Source organism: Pseudophryne corroboree, chromosome 4 (genome assembly GCF_028390025.1).
Source record: "Pseudophryne corroboree isolate aPseCor3 chromosome 4, aPseCor3.hap2, whole genome shotgun sequence".
In the NCBI taxonomy this organism is placed as follows: Eukaryota; Metazoa; Chordata; class Amphibia; order Anura; family Myobatrachidae; genus Pseudophryne; species Pseudophryne corroboree.
In genome coordinates, this window is record NC_086447.1 from 435,847,575 (window position 1) to 435,867,056 (window position 19,482).

At 44.5% G+C, this 19,482-nt stretch overlaps 1 protein-coding gene across 2 annotated transcripts in view; it reads right to left on the reverse strand.

The window, feature by feature from the left end:
* The window catches only part of PGM3 (phosphoglucomutase 3), a 118,011-nt gene that overhangs the window by 71,351 nt on the left and 27,178 nt on the right, over window positions 1–19,482 (reverse strand). For both annotated transcript variants that reach the window (XM_063916898.1, XM_063916897.1), the window contains exons 4-5: window positions 2,445–2,512; window positions 1,935–2,068 (exon numbers count right to left, since the gene is read on the reverse strand). In XM_063916898.1, the coding sequence (XP_063772968.1) occupies window positions 1,935–2,068; window positions 2,445–2,512 (202 nt within the window). The remainder of the gene's footprint in view (window positions 1–1,934; window positions 2,069–2,444; window positions 2,513–19,482) is intronic.

Consider the following 19,482-nt stretch of genomic DNA (forward strand, 5'->3'; position numbering starts at 1 on the left):
TCAGGAGAGCCCCTAGTGTGCAACCAGCTCGAGCCGGGCACAGATTCTAACTGAGGTCTGGAGGAGGGGCATAGAGGGAGGAGCCAGTGCACACCAGTAGATCTAATTCTTTCTTAGAGTGCCCAGTCTCCTGCGGAGCCCGTCTATTCCCCATGGTCCTTACGGAGTTCCCAGCATCCACTAGGACGTCAGAGAAATGGTGTCAGGAACCCCTCCACCACCCGCGGCACCCCCCCACCCGCCCCTTCCCCACCACCTCCGGAACCCCTCCCCTATCCGCAACAGCCCTGCACCTGCCTCTCCCCCACCCGCGGCAACCACGCCCCTCCCCCACCCGCACATATGTGTATCTGGCACTGCTGGGGGCATATGTATATCTGGCACTGCAGATTGGGGTAAAATTGTCTGGCCCGCCCCTTTCTTGTGATACCACACCCCTTTTTATGGCAGCACGCACTGTCCCTTTAAGAAGTTTATCCCATCAAAGGGCGCCAAAACTTATTTGCTTACTAAATAAAAATAGGCTCAGGCCTGCCCTGGCTCGCAGTGTATCCAGGATCGGCAGCGGTGCTGTATACCACAGCCTCAGTGCAGAGCCTTGGACTTGGCATAAGGCTTCCCTCTCTTAAGCCTGCCCTCAAGCCTCTTATTGGCTAGTTTCACAGGAGTCTGGGGCGGGCTTAGTAGAGTAAAGCCTAATGCCGTGCCCCAGGTTCACCAACGCTGCTGTGGTATACAGCACAGTTGACAATCCCTGATACACTAGCACCTCATATATTACACACATCTTCACATGTATGGTTATATGTGCTTAGCACCTCCCCTGCACTAGATAGTTGGTGCTGCAGCCGCCTCTGGTATGGAGGATAATATGGAGATTGCTATGCATACACGATATATGGGGATTATGCCTATAGGATGAAGGGGTCTATGTACTAAGCCTAGGGACTGATTTATCAACAAGTTTTATCATACGTAACGAGTTTTAAAGCTTGCGGCATATGACAATTGGTGCTCCAGCAAATCAGCTCATAACTGTCATGTGCTAGAAAAATGATAGAAGCCAATTGGCTGGAGCAAGCGAAGCAGCAGAGCCAAGATATATGAACATCGCGGATGTTACAGCGGGGTAGTGACAGCTCCGACAGCCAGGGACAACGCTGTCCCTGCTGTGGTGTATGGGCAATGACAACTGCAGCTGTCGAAATATACAGCTTCAGGTGTCGGAATGTTCAGTGTCACTGACCATTCATACACTGCCCCCGCATATCAGCGTGCCTTCTTCTAGATGGCAGCGTCAAAATAGACTGGGGCTTCACCTTGCACTAATCTACTCGATCATGGGGAAGAAGCCGTATTACAGCGCTGATAACACTTCTACCCCATATCGAGCCTTTACACATCTACCCCAAAGTACTAATCAGCTCCTAACTGTCTTTTTTTCAAACACAGCCTGTAACATGGCAGTTAGGGGTGGGTTGGCTGGTACTTTAGCTCTCTCCACAGCTTAGTACATAGGATCTATTTACGAAGCCTTGGATGGAGATAAAGTGGACGGAGATAAAAGTACGAGTCAGTCAGCTCCTAATTGCCATGTCACAGGCCGTACTTGAAAATGACAGGTAGGAGCTGGTTGGTTCTTTATCGCCGTCCACTTTATCTCCATCCTAGGCATAGTAAATAGACCCCATAGACCTCTTAATGGGTTACAGTGTGCTTCATCCTGCAGTCACTGTATACAAAACCCAGTTATTGCCTATAGGCATTGGATACATAAAAAGCCAGAAGTTACATCCTCAGAATTGTGACATGAGACAAGGTTCTCATATCACATGACCTTACTTACACCTGAACACACCCCAATTCATGCTGGCATTTATTGATTATGTGGTTTCAATGCAAAGCCTTTGTTTTAGAATTTTAAAAATAATTACCTCTTTGACTAATTCATGAAATGCTTTTGACAGTTTTTGGTAATATCCTTCAACAGTTGGATCCCCATATTCTCCATTTGTGTTGCGACAGCAGATAATATAGTGCAGCTGTGGTGTAGTCACTAGACCATAATCTTGAAAGAGAGATGGAAGACTATTAAGATTCTAAAATGACAGCTTATTTACACATTAATAACCTCATCTCTGCATAGACAATAGTGTAAAGAGGGTCACTTGCAGGCTATGGGTGTATGAAGCAGTAAAGAAAAAAAAAAGTGGAGAAGTTAGCCAGTGTAGAAGTTGCCCATGGCAACCAATCAGCTGCTACAAATTTTATAGGATGCACTTGATAAATGCTATCTTAAAGGTGATTGGTTGCCATGGGCAACTTCTCCACTCTTTTCACGGCTTCATACATCTACCCCAATATGACATAACTGTACCTAATACATGCATACAGATTCAGATGGCAACATTCAAACATCTAATGTAATCTGAATTGTTACATACCATGGTATTTGGACTCAAGAGCAGTCACTCCATCTATTACTGCAGAGGAAAGGTTTTCGCTGCTCGGCCTGTGGATATAAATATGAAATAAAAAATGAGAGTGAACAGATTTAGAAAGTCTTTGTATTGTCTCGCAAATAATGACCCAATACAATTTGTTAAGTATGACCTACAGCAAGTATCCATTTTGCTCAGCATCCTATGTAACACACATTTCTCATGTTACAGCACAAGAATCTGGCTACTCAGGGCTGCTAGGTAATCAGTCTCTGCACATCATGGATCACACCGACATAAACTGGGCATGCACTATACCACAGGTTCTCAAACTCGGTCCTCAGGACCCCACACAGTGCATGTTTTGCAGGTCTCCTCACAGACTCACAAGTGAAATAATTAGCTCCACCTGTGGACCTTTTACAATGTGTCAGTGAGTAATTAATACACCTGTGCACCTGCTGGGTTACATGCAAAACATGCACTGTGTGGGGTCCTGAGGACCAAGTTTGAGAACCTGTGCACTATACAATTATCTGGCAGATAATCTGTAGTTGGAATGAAAACCCAGTAATGGATGAAAGCAATGGACAAATCGACCATTTGCTACCAAACAAATTTGCTAAATCACGGACAGTTTTTTTTCCAATTTGGTCAATTGTCAGTTGCTTTCATCCATTACCAGGTTTTCATTCCAACCACAGGATTATCTGCCAGATAGTTGTATAGTGTATGCCCAGTTATATTATTGGGAAGGCCAATCAGTACAACTGAGAAAGGGCCTAATTCAGATCTGATCACAGCAGCAAATTTGTTAGCCAATGGGCAAAACCATGTGCACTGCAGGGAAAGCAGGTATAACATGTGCAGAGAGTTAGATTTGGGTGGGGTGTGTTCAAACTGAAATCTAAATTGCACTGTAAAAATAAAGCAGACAGCATTTACCCTGCACAGAAACAATATAACCCACCCAAATCTAACTTTCTCTGCACATGTTATATCTTCCTCCCCTGCAGTGCACATGGTTTTTACCCATTAGCTAACAAAATTTGTTTGTCTGCTGCGATCAGGTCTGAATTAGGCCCAGAGTTACAGGTAGATGGGTGATCCTCGCAAAGGATTCCAGGGAATAACGCTGTAATCCTTAAGTATGATCATGTGCTACACCTCACAGGTAGCCGGAGCCTACAAAAGGTAATAACTAGCTGAGAAATGGGTGTAGGAAAAATGGTTATGTGTTCATCGAGAACAGGGTCGTTTATTTCTCTAGGCTAGAGACACTACAGTAAGGGCAGAAATAAAATGGAGTAGCTGCTCAAAGCAACCAATCAGCTTCTGACATCTCAAAGACTGTGCTAAATAAATGACAGAAGCCGACTGGTTACTTTGGGCAACTTTTGCACTCTCTCGCCAAGGCTTGATACATCCTACCCCCCCCTCCCCCCCCCCCCAATATCAATGAATGGAATGGAGAAGAGGGATGTACAGCTGTTCTGTCAAAGCAGATGTTTAGGTGGTTTAGGAACAAGAAGCAGTTAGATCCCCGATGCTCAGGATACAGACGCCAAAATCCCGACATCCAAGGGAAACCCAGCAGTCATAATCCCAACCGGGGCCCGGAATCCCTGCTCTACCCAAACCACACACCCCACCACCCCCCGGGGGGGAATAAATTAAATTAGTGTGACCAACAACGCTTGCCGTCGGAACTGAAGCGCAGGGAGCCCGCGAGGAGACACGCTGCGGTCACCATCGGTATCCCAGCGTTGGTCTTATGACCACCGGGATCCCATAGGAACATGTGAAACTAGGAAGTGGATATTGTAGTGAAGACAGAAGAGATGGAGAAGACAGTGTTAGGACAAAGCCCTTGAAGTCCTTGGTCAAGGGAAATCATACAAGTGGGAGGGCGATGGGGAATTGGGATAGGGATAGAAGAGGAGGTAAGGAGACAAAGATGAAAACAAGCGGACAAAACAGCTGACTGGATGAACGTCATGACTGAGCAGTGGATTTGCAAAGACAAGTTTAGGAAATGAGGAAGGAAAAAACAGTGTACATAAAAACCTATTAAAGACCTGCCCAGCAGAATAGTATGACAAATTAGCAAGGGCATAGCTACCGTAGGTGCAGGGAACCCAGAGCAGAGGGGAACCGACCTTCCTTGTCACAGTAACATGTGTTATATACATTTTCCCCATTGGATGGTACATAGGTGCCCTTACAAACATTTGCCTTGGGGCCTACAAAATACATAGTTACACCCCCTGGACCTGCTCATTGTAATGCTGTAAAAAATTAACTGGAGGGGAATATAATGTCACATAATATGAACTGGAGAATTAAATTAGCACAATATGAATTGGAGCACTATAGTATGGCATAATATGAACTAGGGACACTTGGTTCTCAAAACGGCATCTGATTGGCTATCCAAAACACAAGACATCCGTGAGCCAATAAGATGCCGTTTTAAGAACAGAGTAAAACCGAATCCGCTCATCTCTAGTCACAATGTGAATTGGGGTTACTGTATGGCAGCCCTTTAATGTGACAATGTGAATTAGGGTACTACTACAGTTCATAAAATTAACAACTGCTTGCAAAACAAAAGCATTTTTAGCCACCAATATTAAGACTGACAGCTTACTCAACAAAATCCTTAGTTCTCCTCCTCTATTACCTTCCTCTCATGCCCTCACCTATGTTCATCTTGCCTCTGCAGCCCTAGCTGTAACTATCAGACTATGATGGATTCCGCCACAACCTTAGCAATCCTCTCTGAATTGCATTCTCCAAAAGTGCTCTCCTACTACGCTCTGTCTCTGGGAGAATCGTGCTCTCTAGCAGACATTCTTCACTTCAAAATCATTTGATCCTCCTATAGTTTTGCACTCCCATTTGCTAAACAATCTTTTCCTCAGTCCCCACACCCATAAACCTATACCGTGACTAAAGAATAGGTATCCCTACCCCCACATCACAAATGTTGAAGTTTGCTTCATCCTTTCCTACTGCCCACCCCCCACTTGGCCCCTCAACCGCATCCCCTCTCAACTCCTTGCTCAATTTATCCCTCACCACTGGTACCATCCCCTTATCCTTTAAACACATCCTTGTCTTCTCATTTCTTAAGAAACCTTCCTTTGGTCGCTCAACTCTTACTAACTTCTGCCCCACCTCCCTCCTACTTTAGGCTCACTGAGTAGGTTGTTTACAGCCAGTTCCCTAACATCTTCTCCTACCACTACTTCCATTAACCACTCAAACGGTTTTCGGTTTCTTCACCAAAACTGCCATCTTTAATGTTACTATTGACCTCCTTACAGCCAAAGGGACATTTCTCTATCCTTGACCTCACAGCCACTTTTGACATCAGTGACCACCCCCTGCAAACCACCCACTCTAATGGCCTCTGCATATTGGCACAATCATGGCTCACCTCCAGCTTGCCTAACTGCTACTTTTTTTGTCTCCACACCTACATCCACTTACCAAGCTCACCTCCGTCGATGTCCCTCAAGGTTCTGTCCTTTGTCTACATCTCCTCTCTCTACATACTTCTTTTCTTAGAGAGCTTATCGACTCCTTTGGCCTACAATACAACCTGTATTTGACATCACACAAATCTACCCTGCTTTCTGTCAGCCATCTATCCCCTTCATGGAGGAGCCAGTGAATCCAATAAATATCATCTTTCCCCCACCAAAGTCCTCTCTCCTTTGTTCCTGAAGTTCACTGTTTGCATGTCAGACTCAACTGTTCTCTCCACACTCTGGGCCTAATTCAGACCTGATCACAGCATCAAATTTGTTAGCTAATGAGCAAAACTATGTACACTGCAGGTGGGAGGTGGGGGGGGGGGGGGGTAGAGAGTTAGATTTGGGTGGGAAATTGAAAACACGCTGCCTGATAAGTTAACTTTAGTATAAGGATGACACTCTACGCTGTATTTGTCTCAGAGTCACGTCTCATAATACTTAAGGGCCCCCATACACTAGGACAATAATGCCCGATTTTATCCAATTTCGAACATTCGGCCTGATATATATCGGATGAAGTCGGGCATTTTGAAGGCGTTTTCGATCCGATGCGCGTTTCCGTGAGCATCCGATCCTCAAGATTGAATGTGCTGCACATTCAATCTGGTCCGACCACGCAGACATGGCTGGGATCACCCAAGATACATTGTATGCAAAAGGACAGCATATGATGTATCTTGGGCGATCCTGCCCCCCGGGAGGCTGCCAAGGGTCATCGACCACGACATGTCAGACGGACATTTCGCGGTAGTGTATGGGGCCTTTTAGTGTAGCACCGATAGCTAGCATACCTGTTCTGTTCCACCTTACTCCATGACTGGACCCAAGAGCCATCTCACAGGCAGAATACAGCACTTTTTATAACAAATGCAAAATGTGAAAAAAATTACCCTAAGGTAATTTGCTCTTGGCGCTAGTTGAACCTCTTTATCACGGCAGCTATACACAAAAGGGGTTGGTCAGACCCCAAAGAAAATATGAACACAAGAAAGCAAGTAGTGCTTATAGGTCACAAATGAGAAGGTAGGTCACAATATTAACACAATTTAATGAGATAAAATTGAGCAGAATATAAAAACGGTATGCAAAATGCACACTTTTAAAATGTGTTTGAGAAAGTGGATACATAAAGTGAGCAGTGCTCCTCCCAATTTCAAATGATCACAAATGAAGAAAAGTTCAATAAACCTGTTCCAATAAACAGTCCCCTTGGTCTTAAAAGGCCCATGCAAATCACAACTGTGAGTAATAATTACCAACAGCGTCTCTCAAGGTATTTAAGCGGATCTGCGTCCGCAATTGGCTTTTGCTCGATTGGTGATGCAATAGGAATTCCACGGTGTGAAGAGATCTCTCCTTAGGTAGGGTCCAAAGGCGTGTTGCACTGGGGACTTTGCTCCAGGTTAGAGTCTTCCAAAATGTAAATTGAAGAAAGTGAACACAGAACAGCAGGTCTCACCGACGCGTTTTCGTTGTGTTCAAGCAACTTTTTCAAGGTGCTAACAGACCTGCTGGTAGGGGTTTATAAACCCTGCCAATATGGCTGCTCATTTGCATGTGATTAGTTGTGACCATCCACTCTCATTGTGTGACCAAATAATTTCTATATAAAGCTTGCTGTGTATTGCAGGCGTCCATAATCTAGGTATACTGCAGGTTGGCCATAAATATAGAGAGTCCGGAAGAACGTATTACAAGCCCTAACTAGAGACTAATAAGTTCATTAACCCCTACATACACATATATATATATATATATATATATACACATACATACATACATACATACATACATACACATCCACCTTTATACAGGTTGAGTATCCCTTATCCAAAATGCTTGGGACCAGAAGTATTTTGAATTTTTCCGTATTTTGGAATAATTACATACCTTAATGAGATATCCTGGTGATGGGACCTAAGTCTAAGCACAGAATGCATTTGTGTTTCATATACACCTTATACACACAGCCTGAAGGTCATTTTATCCAATTGTTTAATGCAAAAAGTTATTAAAACTAAGTTTGTGTACATTGAGCCATCAGAAAACAAATGTTTCACTATCTCAGTCTCACTCAAAAAATAGACGTTATGGTAAGAACTTACCGTTGATAACGTGATTTCTCATATGTCCACAGGTATCCACAGGATAACATTGGGATATGCCGGAGCGACAGCGGAAATGGCACCAAACTGTCACGAGCTTTGTGGCCTCCCAGGATGCATCGGGGCTTCACCATATAATCCCGCCCACTGACTCAGTCAAATCAGTTCTTTCCACAGCGATTAGGCAGGAGCATCAGGTAGAAACCTATTTAGGCGATAAGAACACACATGCACACCCTTCCATACAAGAGGGAAGAGGTTTAGTGATTGTCAAGATACTCAAATCAGGTGCGTCAGGGTGTGATCCCTGTGGACATAAGAGAAATCACGTTATCAACGGTAAGTTCTTACCATAACGTCTATTTCTCTGGCTGGGTCCACAGGTTATCCACAGGATAACATTGGGATTCCCAAAGCCAGTTTTAGTGGTGGGGACGCTCCTGATTACACAGGAGGACCTTTCACCCGAATTCTGCGCCATGAGAGGCAAAAGTATCCAAGGCATAATGTCTGATGAATGTGTTTATGGAAGACCATGTGGCTGCCTTACAAATCTGTTCTGCTGAAGCACCCTGTTGTGCTGCCCATGAAGGACCTACCTTACGTGTAAAGTGAGCAGAGACATTAGCCGGAGTAGGGAGATCTGCATGAGTATAAGCTTCTGATATTACCATTCGGAGCCCTTTTGCCAGCATCCGTTTACTAGCAGGCCATCCTCTTCTATGAAATCCATAGAGGATGGAGAGAGAGTGAATCTGTTTTTCTGATGGCACTAGTACGATCTATGTAGATTCTTAATGCTCGGACTACGTCCAGCGACGCTTCTCCCGCAGAAAGTCCCGATACCTGAAAAGCTGGGACTACAATCTCTTCATTAAGGTGAAACTTTGAAACCACCTTCGGAAGATAACCAGATCTAGTTCTGAGAACTGCTTTATCTGGAAAAAAAACTTAGGAAAGGAGACTTACACGACAGCGCTCCTAAATCTGATATTCTTCTAGCTGAGGCCATTGCCAGTAGAAAGAGTACTTTAGCCGTTAACCATTTAAGATCTGCTCTCTTAAGTGGTTCAAACGGAGGTCCCTGAAGGAATTAAAGTACTAGATTCAAATCCCAGGGAGCTGCAGGAGGAACAAATGGAGGTTGAATGTGTACAACTCCCTGAAAGAAAGTACGCACATCTTGTAAATCAGCAATCTTTCGCTGAAACCATACAGTTAACGCTGATACTTGAACTCTCAAGGAAGCTACTTTCAAACCCTTATCCAATCCTGCTTGAAGGAAATCCAAAATCCTGGATACTTTAAAAGATCTTGGATTCAAACTTTTTTCACTACACCAAGGAATATAGACTTGCCATATTCGATGATAAATACGAGCTGAAGAAGGCTTTCTTGCTCTTAGCATAGTTTGAATTACTTGTTTTGAAAATCCTCTAGCTTCTAAGATAGAGGTTTCAACAGCCACGCCGTCAAAAGACAGACGATCCAGATGGCTGTGACAACAAGGACCCTGCATTAGCAGATCTGGACGCTTCCACGGACATTCTCAGCAGTTCTGTGTACCAATGCCTTCTTGGCCAAGCTGGAGCTATTAGAATTATGGCTCCCTTTGCTTGCTTTATTTTTCTCACTACTTTAGGTAACAGAGATTGGAGGGAACAGATACGCCAGATGAAATTTCCATTTTACTGACAGTGCATCTACAAGGACCGCTCCGGGATCCTTTGTTCTTGATCCGTACCTCGGAACTTTGTTGTTTAGATGAGACGCCATGAGATCTCTCTCTGGTAGACCCCATCTGTTCACTATCGTCTGAAACACTTCTGGGTGCAACGCCCATTCTGTTTCCTGAATGGTGTGTCGACTGAGAAAATCTGTTTCCCAGTTCAGTATACCTGGAACAAACACTGCTGACAATGCTGGAAGATGGAGTTCTTCCCATCTTAGTATGGGAGTTACTTCCTCCATCAATCTTTTGCGGTGAGTTCCTCCCTGATGATTGAGGTACGCTACTGCTGTTGCATTGTCTGAGCGAATCTGGACCGGTCTTCCTTGCAGACTGTCCTTTGCCTGAACTAGAGCCATATAAAATGGCCCTTATTTCCAACAGATTTATTGGCAGGCGACTTTCCCTTATGTACCATTTTCCCTGGAACCAAAGGCTTTCGAGTACCGCTCCCCAGCCTTGAAGACTGGCATCTGTTGTCAGGACTAGCCATTCTTTTATCCAAAAGGGTCTCCCCTTGTTTAAATGGTCTGTCTATAGCCACCACGCGTTTACTGGAAACTTTATCATATGCTTTTTTATTATCTGATGATTTCCGTTCCATTTGGTCAGAATAAGGTGCTGTAATGGTCTGTAGTGGAATTGCGCATATTCCACCATGTAGAGGGTCGATACCATCAGACCCAACAGTCGCATTGCTGCATGGACAGATATTGTCTGAGTGTGCAACGCTTCCTGAGTCATGACCTGCACCTTGATTATCTTTTTCTCTGGTAAGAAAACTCTCTGTAGACCTGAATCCAATATGGCCCCCAAATGAACCATCCGCTGTGACGGATTCAGAGACGACTTTTCCCAGTTTATGAGCCACCCTCTGTAAACAAACTACTGTCTGTTGAAGATGGCTCAAAAGTAACTCCTGCGAATGTGCTAGGATTAACAGGTCATCGAGGTATGGAAATATTCTTATCCCCTGCTTGCGAAGATAAGCTGCCATAACCACCATAATTTTGTTAAACACTCTGGGTGCTGTTGCTAGCCCGAAGGGCAAGGCTTGGAACTGAAAATGTTCCTGGAGGATGGCAAACCTGAGGTAACTTTGATGAGACCTTGCTATAGGCACATGTAGGTAAGCATGCTGTATATCCAGAGATACCATGTAATAGCCAACATTATGGAGCGTAATGTCTCCATGTGGAACCTTGGAATCCAAATGTATTTGTTTAACATTTTGAGATTGAAAATTGGTCGGAATGACCCATTTGGCTTCTGAATCAAAAATAGATTGGAGTAAAAACTCTGTCCCCTTTGTGATGGAGGTATTGGGACAATCACACCTGACTGCAGTCATTTTTGGACTGCTTCTTGCAGGGCATTGGCCTTCGACTCTATACGAGACAGGCTGGTGCAAAAAAATCTTTGGGGAGGCTGCCTCCTGAATGGGAACCCATACCCGCGAGATACCACCTTCTGCACCCAAGCATCTGTTGTCGACTGTTGCTATATGTGTGCAAAATGAAGGAGTCGGCCCACAACCCTGGAGTCCTCGAGGCGGAGGCCCGTCTCTTCAGGCTGAGGGTTTCTGTTCAGGCTTGGAAGCTGGCTTTCTACTAGCCCATTGCTTCCTACCCCTGGCCGATCTATCGAACTGGGGTTGCTTAGACTCCTCTTTAGCTTTCGCTTTGCCATCGAAATGGACGAAACTTTGAATCCCTAGTCTTAGGGTTATAACTAGCCGGAAATCGGACCTTCGATTCAGCTTCCGATTCTAGAATATCAGACAATTGTTTTCCAAACAATATATTACCAATGAAACGTAATGCTTCCACTTCTTTCTTGGATTCAGCATCTGCTTTCCAAGTGCGTAGCCAAACTGCTCTACGAGCGGCTACTGTCAAGGCTGATGCTTTAGAAGCAATCGTACCCATATCAATTGCTGCTTCTTCCAAATATTGGGCAGCTTGTCTTAAACGGCTTAAATGATACTCTTGCTCCCTATTAGGAGGAGAGAGGCCATTCTCTAGTTCCTCTATCCCAGGCATGTCCAAACTGCGGCCCTCCAGCTGTTGAGAAACTACACATCCCAGCATGCCCTGACACAGCTTTAGCATTCTCTCACAGCAAAACTGTGTCAGGGCATGCTGGGTTATGTAGTTTCACAACAGCTAGAGGGCCGCAGTTTGGACATGCCTGCTCTATCCATTCGCCCATTGCCTTTGCTATGCAGGCCAAAGCCATAGCAGAGAAAATATATTTTTCAAAAAGCTATCTACCCTTCTGTCTGTGACATCATTTAGTGAGGTAGATGACAGTGGTAAAGCAGATGTATGCACAAGTCGCAGCACATGTGCATCTACTTTCGGAGGAACTTCTCTTTTCAAACAATCCGCAGCTGGAAATGGATAATAAGAATACCATTTTTTCAGAATCTTATACTTTTTACTGGGCGTCGCCCAAGATTCTTCCATCATTTCCGTCAGATCATCTGACGCTGGGAATTCAGTTGTAACTGTCTTTTTTCGTTTAAACACAGGTGCTTTAGATTTTGACACTGTTTTGGCTGATTCCTCCAAAGAGAGAACAGCCTTCATAGCATCAATAAGTTCAGCTACATCCTCTGAACTAAAACTCTGCGACTGATCATCATACAGAGTATTTGAATATACTGTATCATCATCTGTTGTATCGTCTTGTGTAGTCTGCCACATAGACGCATCTGTCTTAGTCTTACCTGTCCCTTGGTTACTTGTAGAGGCTACTGGAACCAAACCGTAGGAAGGGAGCTGCATGTATGGGTTAATAGTGTAACCTATCCCCTCGGGTGGTGCTGCCGGAGTTAACCTGTCCGCTATTGAAGACAAAGTCTGTGCGAACATACTCCATAGTGGCTCTGCTGGTTGTTGAACCAATTCCTGTTTTTTACTTTGCTGAAAAGCAAAACAGTTTGCACATAACCCCTCATAAGTGCCCAACTGGCCTATACCAATTAACCCTGTTTTACAAGATAAACATGTTAGGAATGTAGGAGTCCCTGATAAATTCTCCTCGTCACTTTTGCCACTCACAGACATTGGTAATATTCTGTTTATGACTACACAATTTGTGACTGAAAATCACCTATATATAAATAATATATAGAAGTGAGATCAATCTGACCACAACCGTGCACCTGAATTGAGGTTCAGAACAGGACTGACAACAAAGTCAGCACACATACTAGCAGTCAGTCACATGTTAAAACATTAAACATTGCCATATGAGAATACAAATCACCATCATAATAACTTACAAGTAAGTAGGAAAATTGTATTTGTTTTTAACTGGGTTTTTTTCAAACAAAACATGCAGAAACAACAATAATATACAAGTCTCATATGCAATATGTACCAAAATTAACAATTCATACTAACCAGTAGAGAGAATTTTTAGTACTGTATAGCCCTTCCTCCATAGAGCGGGATACAGGGAGACTCACCACACTTCCATATCCATCAAATACACTCGCAAGACGCTGAGTGGATTCAGACACTACTGGTGTACACTGCCGTTCTGATAACTGATGAAAGACACGGACGCTCACTAACGGACACGGACGCTCAGTGTATGCCACGTGTATGCAGACGCTAAGGCCTGCGACTCGGTCCGGCAAGCTAGTGTACACAACCGCAGCGTCTAAGCTGCGACCGAGTACCCTCGTGGTAGCGTCTGAGACGGAAGTGAGGTCATTCAATTCATGGACGGGAGACGCGTGGAAACTGGTCATGAACTTGGGGGAGGGGCAGCCAGGAGAGCGTCTAATTCCCCCTGTTGACTTAAACTCTAAGGATCGCGGCCTCTACCTAGTCCTGGCGCCTATGATCCCTAGAGCGTAGCGCTGTCGCACCAACACACTGTTTGTAGTCTCCACCAATACAGTGTAGCTGTGTCTGGAACCCCTAGTAAGAGGAAATCCATAGACGTACCTTCTCCCCATGCTCCGGCCACAGCCTGGTTACGTCTGCTGGACCTGCTAGAACATCAGACACATACGCCCGTCGAGACAGCACTGTACCGCGAAGGTAAGCATTGTTGCGACCCGGTGGGGAGTTGTTGGAGCAACTCTTTCTAGTTTGCGTTTAAGACGCTATTAAGAAAAGTCACTCAAAAAACATAGTAAGACTATAAAAATAAAATAATAAAAGCTTCAGGCTGCTTTATTAACAGCAGCCCTGTGACCATGGTCCGGCTCCTGCCGCACCAAACAAAAAACTGATTTGACCGAGTCAGTGGGCGGGATTATATGATGAAGCCCCGATGCATCCTGGGAGGCCAGAAAGCTCGTGACCGTTTGGTGCCATTTCCGCTGTCGCTCCGGCAAATCCCAATGTTATCCTGTGGATAACCTGTGGACCCAGCCAGAGAAATTCCGTATTTTGGAATATTTGGATATGGGATACTCAACATGCATGCATTATACACTAAGAGTGTTTGTTATTAATGCCGAAATTAAGGGGTGTTTTAGTGAATACATTTGCATATGAAATCTTCAGATCTGTTGTGAATTAATTAGTATTGTGTGTTATTTTTTTAATTGATTTGTGATACCGCCCGGCATCTTATATTATTATTAATATATATATATATATATATATATATATATATATATATATATATATATATATATATATATATATATATATATATATATATATATATATATATATATACACATATACACACACACACACTTGTGCTCATAAGTTTACATACCCTAGCAGAATTTGTGATTTTCTGGCCATTTGTCAGAGAATATGAATGATAACTCACAAACTTTTCTTTCAGTCATGGTTAGTGGTTGGGTGAAGCCATTTATTGTCAAACTGTGTTTACTCTTTTTAAAATCATAATGACAACAGAAACTACCCAAATTACCCTGATCAAAAGTTTACATACCCCAGTTCTTAATACCGTGTATTGCCCCCTTTAACATCAATGACAGCTTGAAGTATTTTGTGGTAGTTGTGAATGAGGCTCTTTATTTTCTCAGGATGGTAAAGCTGTCCATTCTTCTTGGCAAAAAGCCTCCAGTTCCAGTAAATTCTTGGGCTCTTGCCTGAACTGCACGTTTGTGATCTCCCCAGAGTGGCTCAATGATATTGAGGTCAGGAGACGGAGATGGCCACTCCAGAACCTTCACTTTATTCTACTGTAGCCAATGACAGGTCGACTTGGCCTTGTGTTTTGGATCATTGTCATGTTGGAACGTCCAAGTACGTCCCATGCGCAGCTTCCGGGCTGATGAGTGCAAATTTTCCTCCAGTATTTTCTGATAACATGCTGCATTCATCTTGCCATCAATTTTGACCAAGTTTCCAGTGCCTTTGTAGCTCACACATCCCCAAAACATCAGCGATCCACCTCAGTGTTTCACAGTAGGAATGGTGTACCTTTCATCATAGGCCTTGTTGACTCTCCAAATGTAACGTTTATGGCTGTGGCCAAAAAGTTCAATTTTGGTCTCATCACTCCAAATGAATTTGTTCCAGAAGTTTTGAGGCTGGTCTCTGTGCTGTTTGGAGTATTGTAAGCAGGATGCTTTGTGGCATTTGCATAGTAATGGCTTTCTTCTGGCGACTCAACCATGCAGCCCATTTTTCTTCAAATGCCTCCTTTATTGTGCATCTTGAAACAACCACACCACTTTTTTTCAGAGAGTCCTGTATTTCAGCTGAAGTTAATTGTGGATTTTTCTTTGCATCCCAAACAATTTTCCTGGCAGTTGTTGCTGAAATTTTTGTGGGCCTACCTGACCGTGATTTGGTTTCCACAGAATCCCTCATTTTCCACTTCTTAATTAGAGTTTGAACACTGCTGATTGGCATTCTTAATTGCTTGGATATCTTTTTATATCCCTTTCCTGTTTTATACAGTTCAATTACCTTTTCCCGCAGATCCTCTGACAATTCTTTTGCTTTCCCCATGACTCAGAATCCAAACACGTCAGTGCAGCACTGGATGAAAGATGCAAGGGTCTTTCAGGAGTCCAGAAACTCACTGACCTTTTATATACACACACACACACACACACACACACACACACGCGCGCACACACACACTGATTACAAGCAAACAGATCACAGGTGAGGATGGTTACCTTTAGTAGCAATTCAAACCAGTTTGTGTCAACTTGTGTGCATGTTATCAGGCCAAAATCTCCATGGTATGTAAACTTTTGATCAGGGTCATTTGGGTAGTTTCTGTTGTCATTATGATTTAAAAAGAGTAAACACAGTTGTTTGACAATAAATGGCTTCACCTAACCACTAACCATGAGTGAAAGAAAAGTTTGTGAGTTATCATTCATATTCTCTGACAAATGGCCAGAAAATCACTAATTCTACTAGGATATGTAAACTTATGAGCACAACTGTATGTATGTATGTATGTATGTATGTATGTATGTATGTATGTAGATATAGAGAGATAATTGCGCAATAAATGTCCATACTTGGACGATAAGTGCAGTCCTGCACTTTTTGTTCATATTTGTATTTTCTAGGGTCAAAAAAACCTGTCCCTTAGGACTTGCTACTACCATTCAAGGATAACAGTGGTGCCGGTTTGCTTTGCTTATTCTGCCGTGGAAAAAGCATGCTGGATAGCGAGCCTGATCCAGTGTGCAATCGACTGCTTAGAAGCAGGACACCCAATCTTATTGGGATCAAAAAGAACAAACAGTGCGTCCGATTTTGTGACGAGCTGTTCTCTTTACAGACACCTTCAAAGCCCTTCCAAAGACTTTCAAGTAGCAGAGGTGTCCGTAACCACCAGAACCACAATAGGTTCGTTGTTTCAAAACGCTGACACCTCTTCCTAGGAAGAAATTGCTGACGAGTTCTGAGTTCAGCTCCATCCTCATGGAAATTTGAATAGGGGCTCTTGTGAGAACGCCCCCAGCTCCGACACACGCCCTCGCCGGAGCCAAGGCCAACAGTGTGACGGTCTTCCATGTAAGATATTTTACGTCTACCTTCGGTAATGGTTCAAACCAGTCCGATTGGAGGAATTGCAGCACCAACTTGAGATCCCAAGGTGCCGTGGGAGGCACCAAGGGAGGTTGGATGTGCAGAACACCTTTCAAGAACGTCTGAACCTCAGGGAGAGAAGCCAATTGTTTTTGAAAGACAATGGATGAGGCAGAAATCTGGGCTTTTTATGGAGCCCAGCCGGAGGCCCACATCCACATCAGACTGCAGAAAAAGCAGAAAACGTCCCAGATGAAATTCCACCACAGAATACTTTCTGCTCTCACACCAAGAAACTTATTTCTTCCAAATACGGTGGTAATGTTTAGAGGTTACCTCCTTCCTGGCTTGCATTATAGTCGGAATAACCTTGTCAGGGATCCTTCTGCTGGCTAGAATCAGCTGCTCAACTGCTATGCTGTCAAATGTAGCCACGGTAAGTCTTGATAGCCGAATGGGCCCTGTTGCAGAAGATCCTTGCGAAGAGGTAGAGGCCATGGAACTTCAAGAAGCATCTCCAGAAGGTCCGTGTACCAGGCCCTTCTTGGCCAGTCCGGAGCAATGAGTATTGCTTGAACCTTTTCCCTTTTTATTCTTTTGAGAATTCTTGGGATCAGAGGAAGTGGAGGAAACACGTACACCATCTGATAGACCCATGGAGTCGTTAGAGCGTCTACCACCACTGCCTGTAGGTCTCTCGACCTGGAACAATACCGCTTGAGCTTCTTATTGAGACGAGAGGCCATCATGTCGATTTGTGGATATCCCCCATCAACGCATCAAGCACCTAAACACTTCCGGGTGAAGGCCCCACTCCCCCGGGTGCAGGTTGTGTCTACTGAGGAAGTCTGCTTCCGAGTTGTCTACTCCCGGAATGAAGACCGCTGACAACACCACAGCGTGTTTTTCTGCCCAGAGGAGAATTCTTGACACCTCTGACATTGCTGCTCTGCTTTTCGTTCTGCCCTGTCGGTTTATGTACGTTACTGCAGTCACATTGCCCGACTGCACCTGAATGGCCTAATCTTGAAGAAGATATGAGGCCTGCAGAAGGGTGTTGTATATGGCCCTGAGTTCCATAATGTTGATTGGAAGGACGACATCCTGACTTGACCATCTTCCTTGAAACTGCACCCCCTGGGTGACTGCTCCCCAACCTCTGAGGCTTGTGTCTGTGGTTAACAGAATCCAATTCTGAATACCGAACCTCCGACCCTCGACGAGGTGAGAATTCTGTAGCCACCACCGAAGAGAGATCTTGGCTTTTGGTGACAGACGGGTCCTCAGGGGCATGTGAAGATGCGATCCGCACCATTTGTCCAACAGATCGAGCTGGAAGGGTCTTGCATGAAACCTACCATATTGAAGCACCTCATAAGAGGCCACCATTTTCCCCAGAATGCGAATGCATAGACGCACAGATATCTGGGTGGGCATCAGGACATCCTGAACCATTGACTGGATTACTAATGCCCTTTTCCAACGGAACCTTCTGCGACTCTGCGTCCAGTATCATTCCCAGGAATGGAAGCCGGCGTGTCGGCTCTAGGTGAGATTTCGAAAGGTTCAGAATCCACCAGTGATCCTAGTCAGATGACAGTCCAGGTACGGAATAATCTTCACTCCATGTTTGTGCAGTAGAAACATCATCTCTGCCATCACCCTGGTAAACACCCTCGGTGCCGTGGAGAGACCAAATGGCAGGGCCTGGAACTGGTATGGACAGTCCTGCAGTGCAAACCGTAGAGAAGCCTGATGAGACAGCCAGATCGGAATGTGAAGGTATGCATCCTTGATATCCAGAGACACTAGGAATTCCCCCTTCTCCAGACCTGAGATCACCACTCTCAGAGACTCCATCTTGAATTTGAACACTTAAGTACGGGTTCAACAACTTGAGGTTCAGAAACTGCCTTATTGAACCGTCCGGTTTCGGTATTACAAACAAGTTGAAATAGTACCCCTTGTTTTGCTGATGAGGTGGAACTGGGACAATGACCTGAGTCAATACCAGTTTTTGAATGGCGTCCTGTAAAAGTTATACTTGCCTCTTGTGAAACTGGTAAGCCTGATTTGAAGAATCTGTGAGGTGGGAGCTCTTGGAACTCCAGTCTGTAGCCTTAGGAAATAAGATCTATGACCCAGGGATCCTGGCACAAACTTGTTCAGATGTGACTGAAGAATTTTAGCAGGGCTCCCGCCTGCCAGTCTTCCAGGCATCGCGGTCCACCGTCATGCTGAAGGCTTTGAGGAAGCAGAGACTAAGCTCTGTCCTCAAAACCGGCAGTTACTGGTTTCCGTGGTTTGCCCCTGGTGGCTGTTGAAGCACCTCTAGATTTGCCCTTAAACATGGCTGCCCGAAAGAACTGTAAATTTGAAGCAGAGTAAGCTTTCCTGGTTGGGGGAGCTGCGGAAGGAAGATATGTAGTACTTACCCGCAGTAGCTTTGGAGATCCATTTGTCTAGTTCGTCTCCAAATAAGGCCTCTCCTGTGAATGGTAGACCTTCCACGCCCTTCCCGGAGTCCACATCAGTAGTCCACTGGCGTAGCCATAAGCCCCTGCGTGCCGACACTGTCATAGCAGTGAGGCTTGCTTAATGCACGCACATCTCTTTTATGGCTTCCATCATAAAGTTCGCAGAGTCCTGTATATGCTGCAG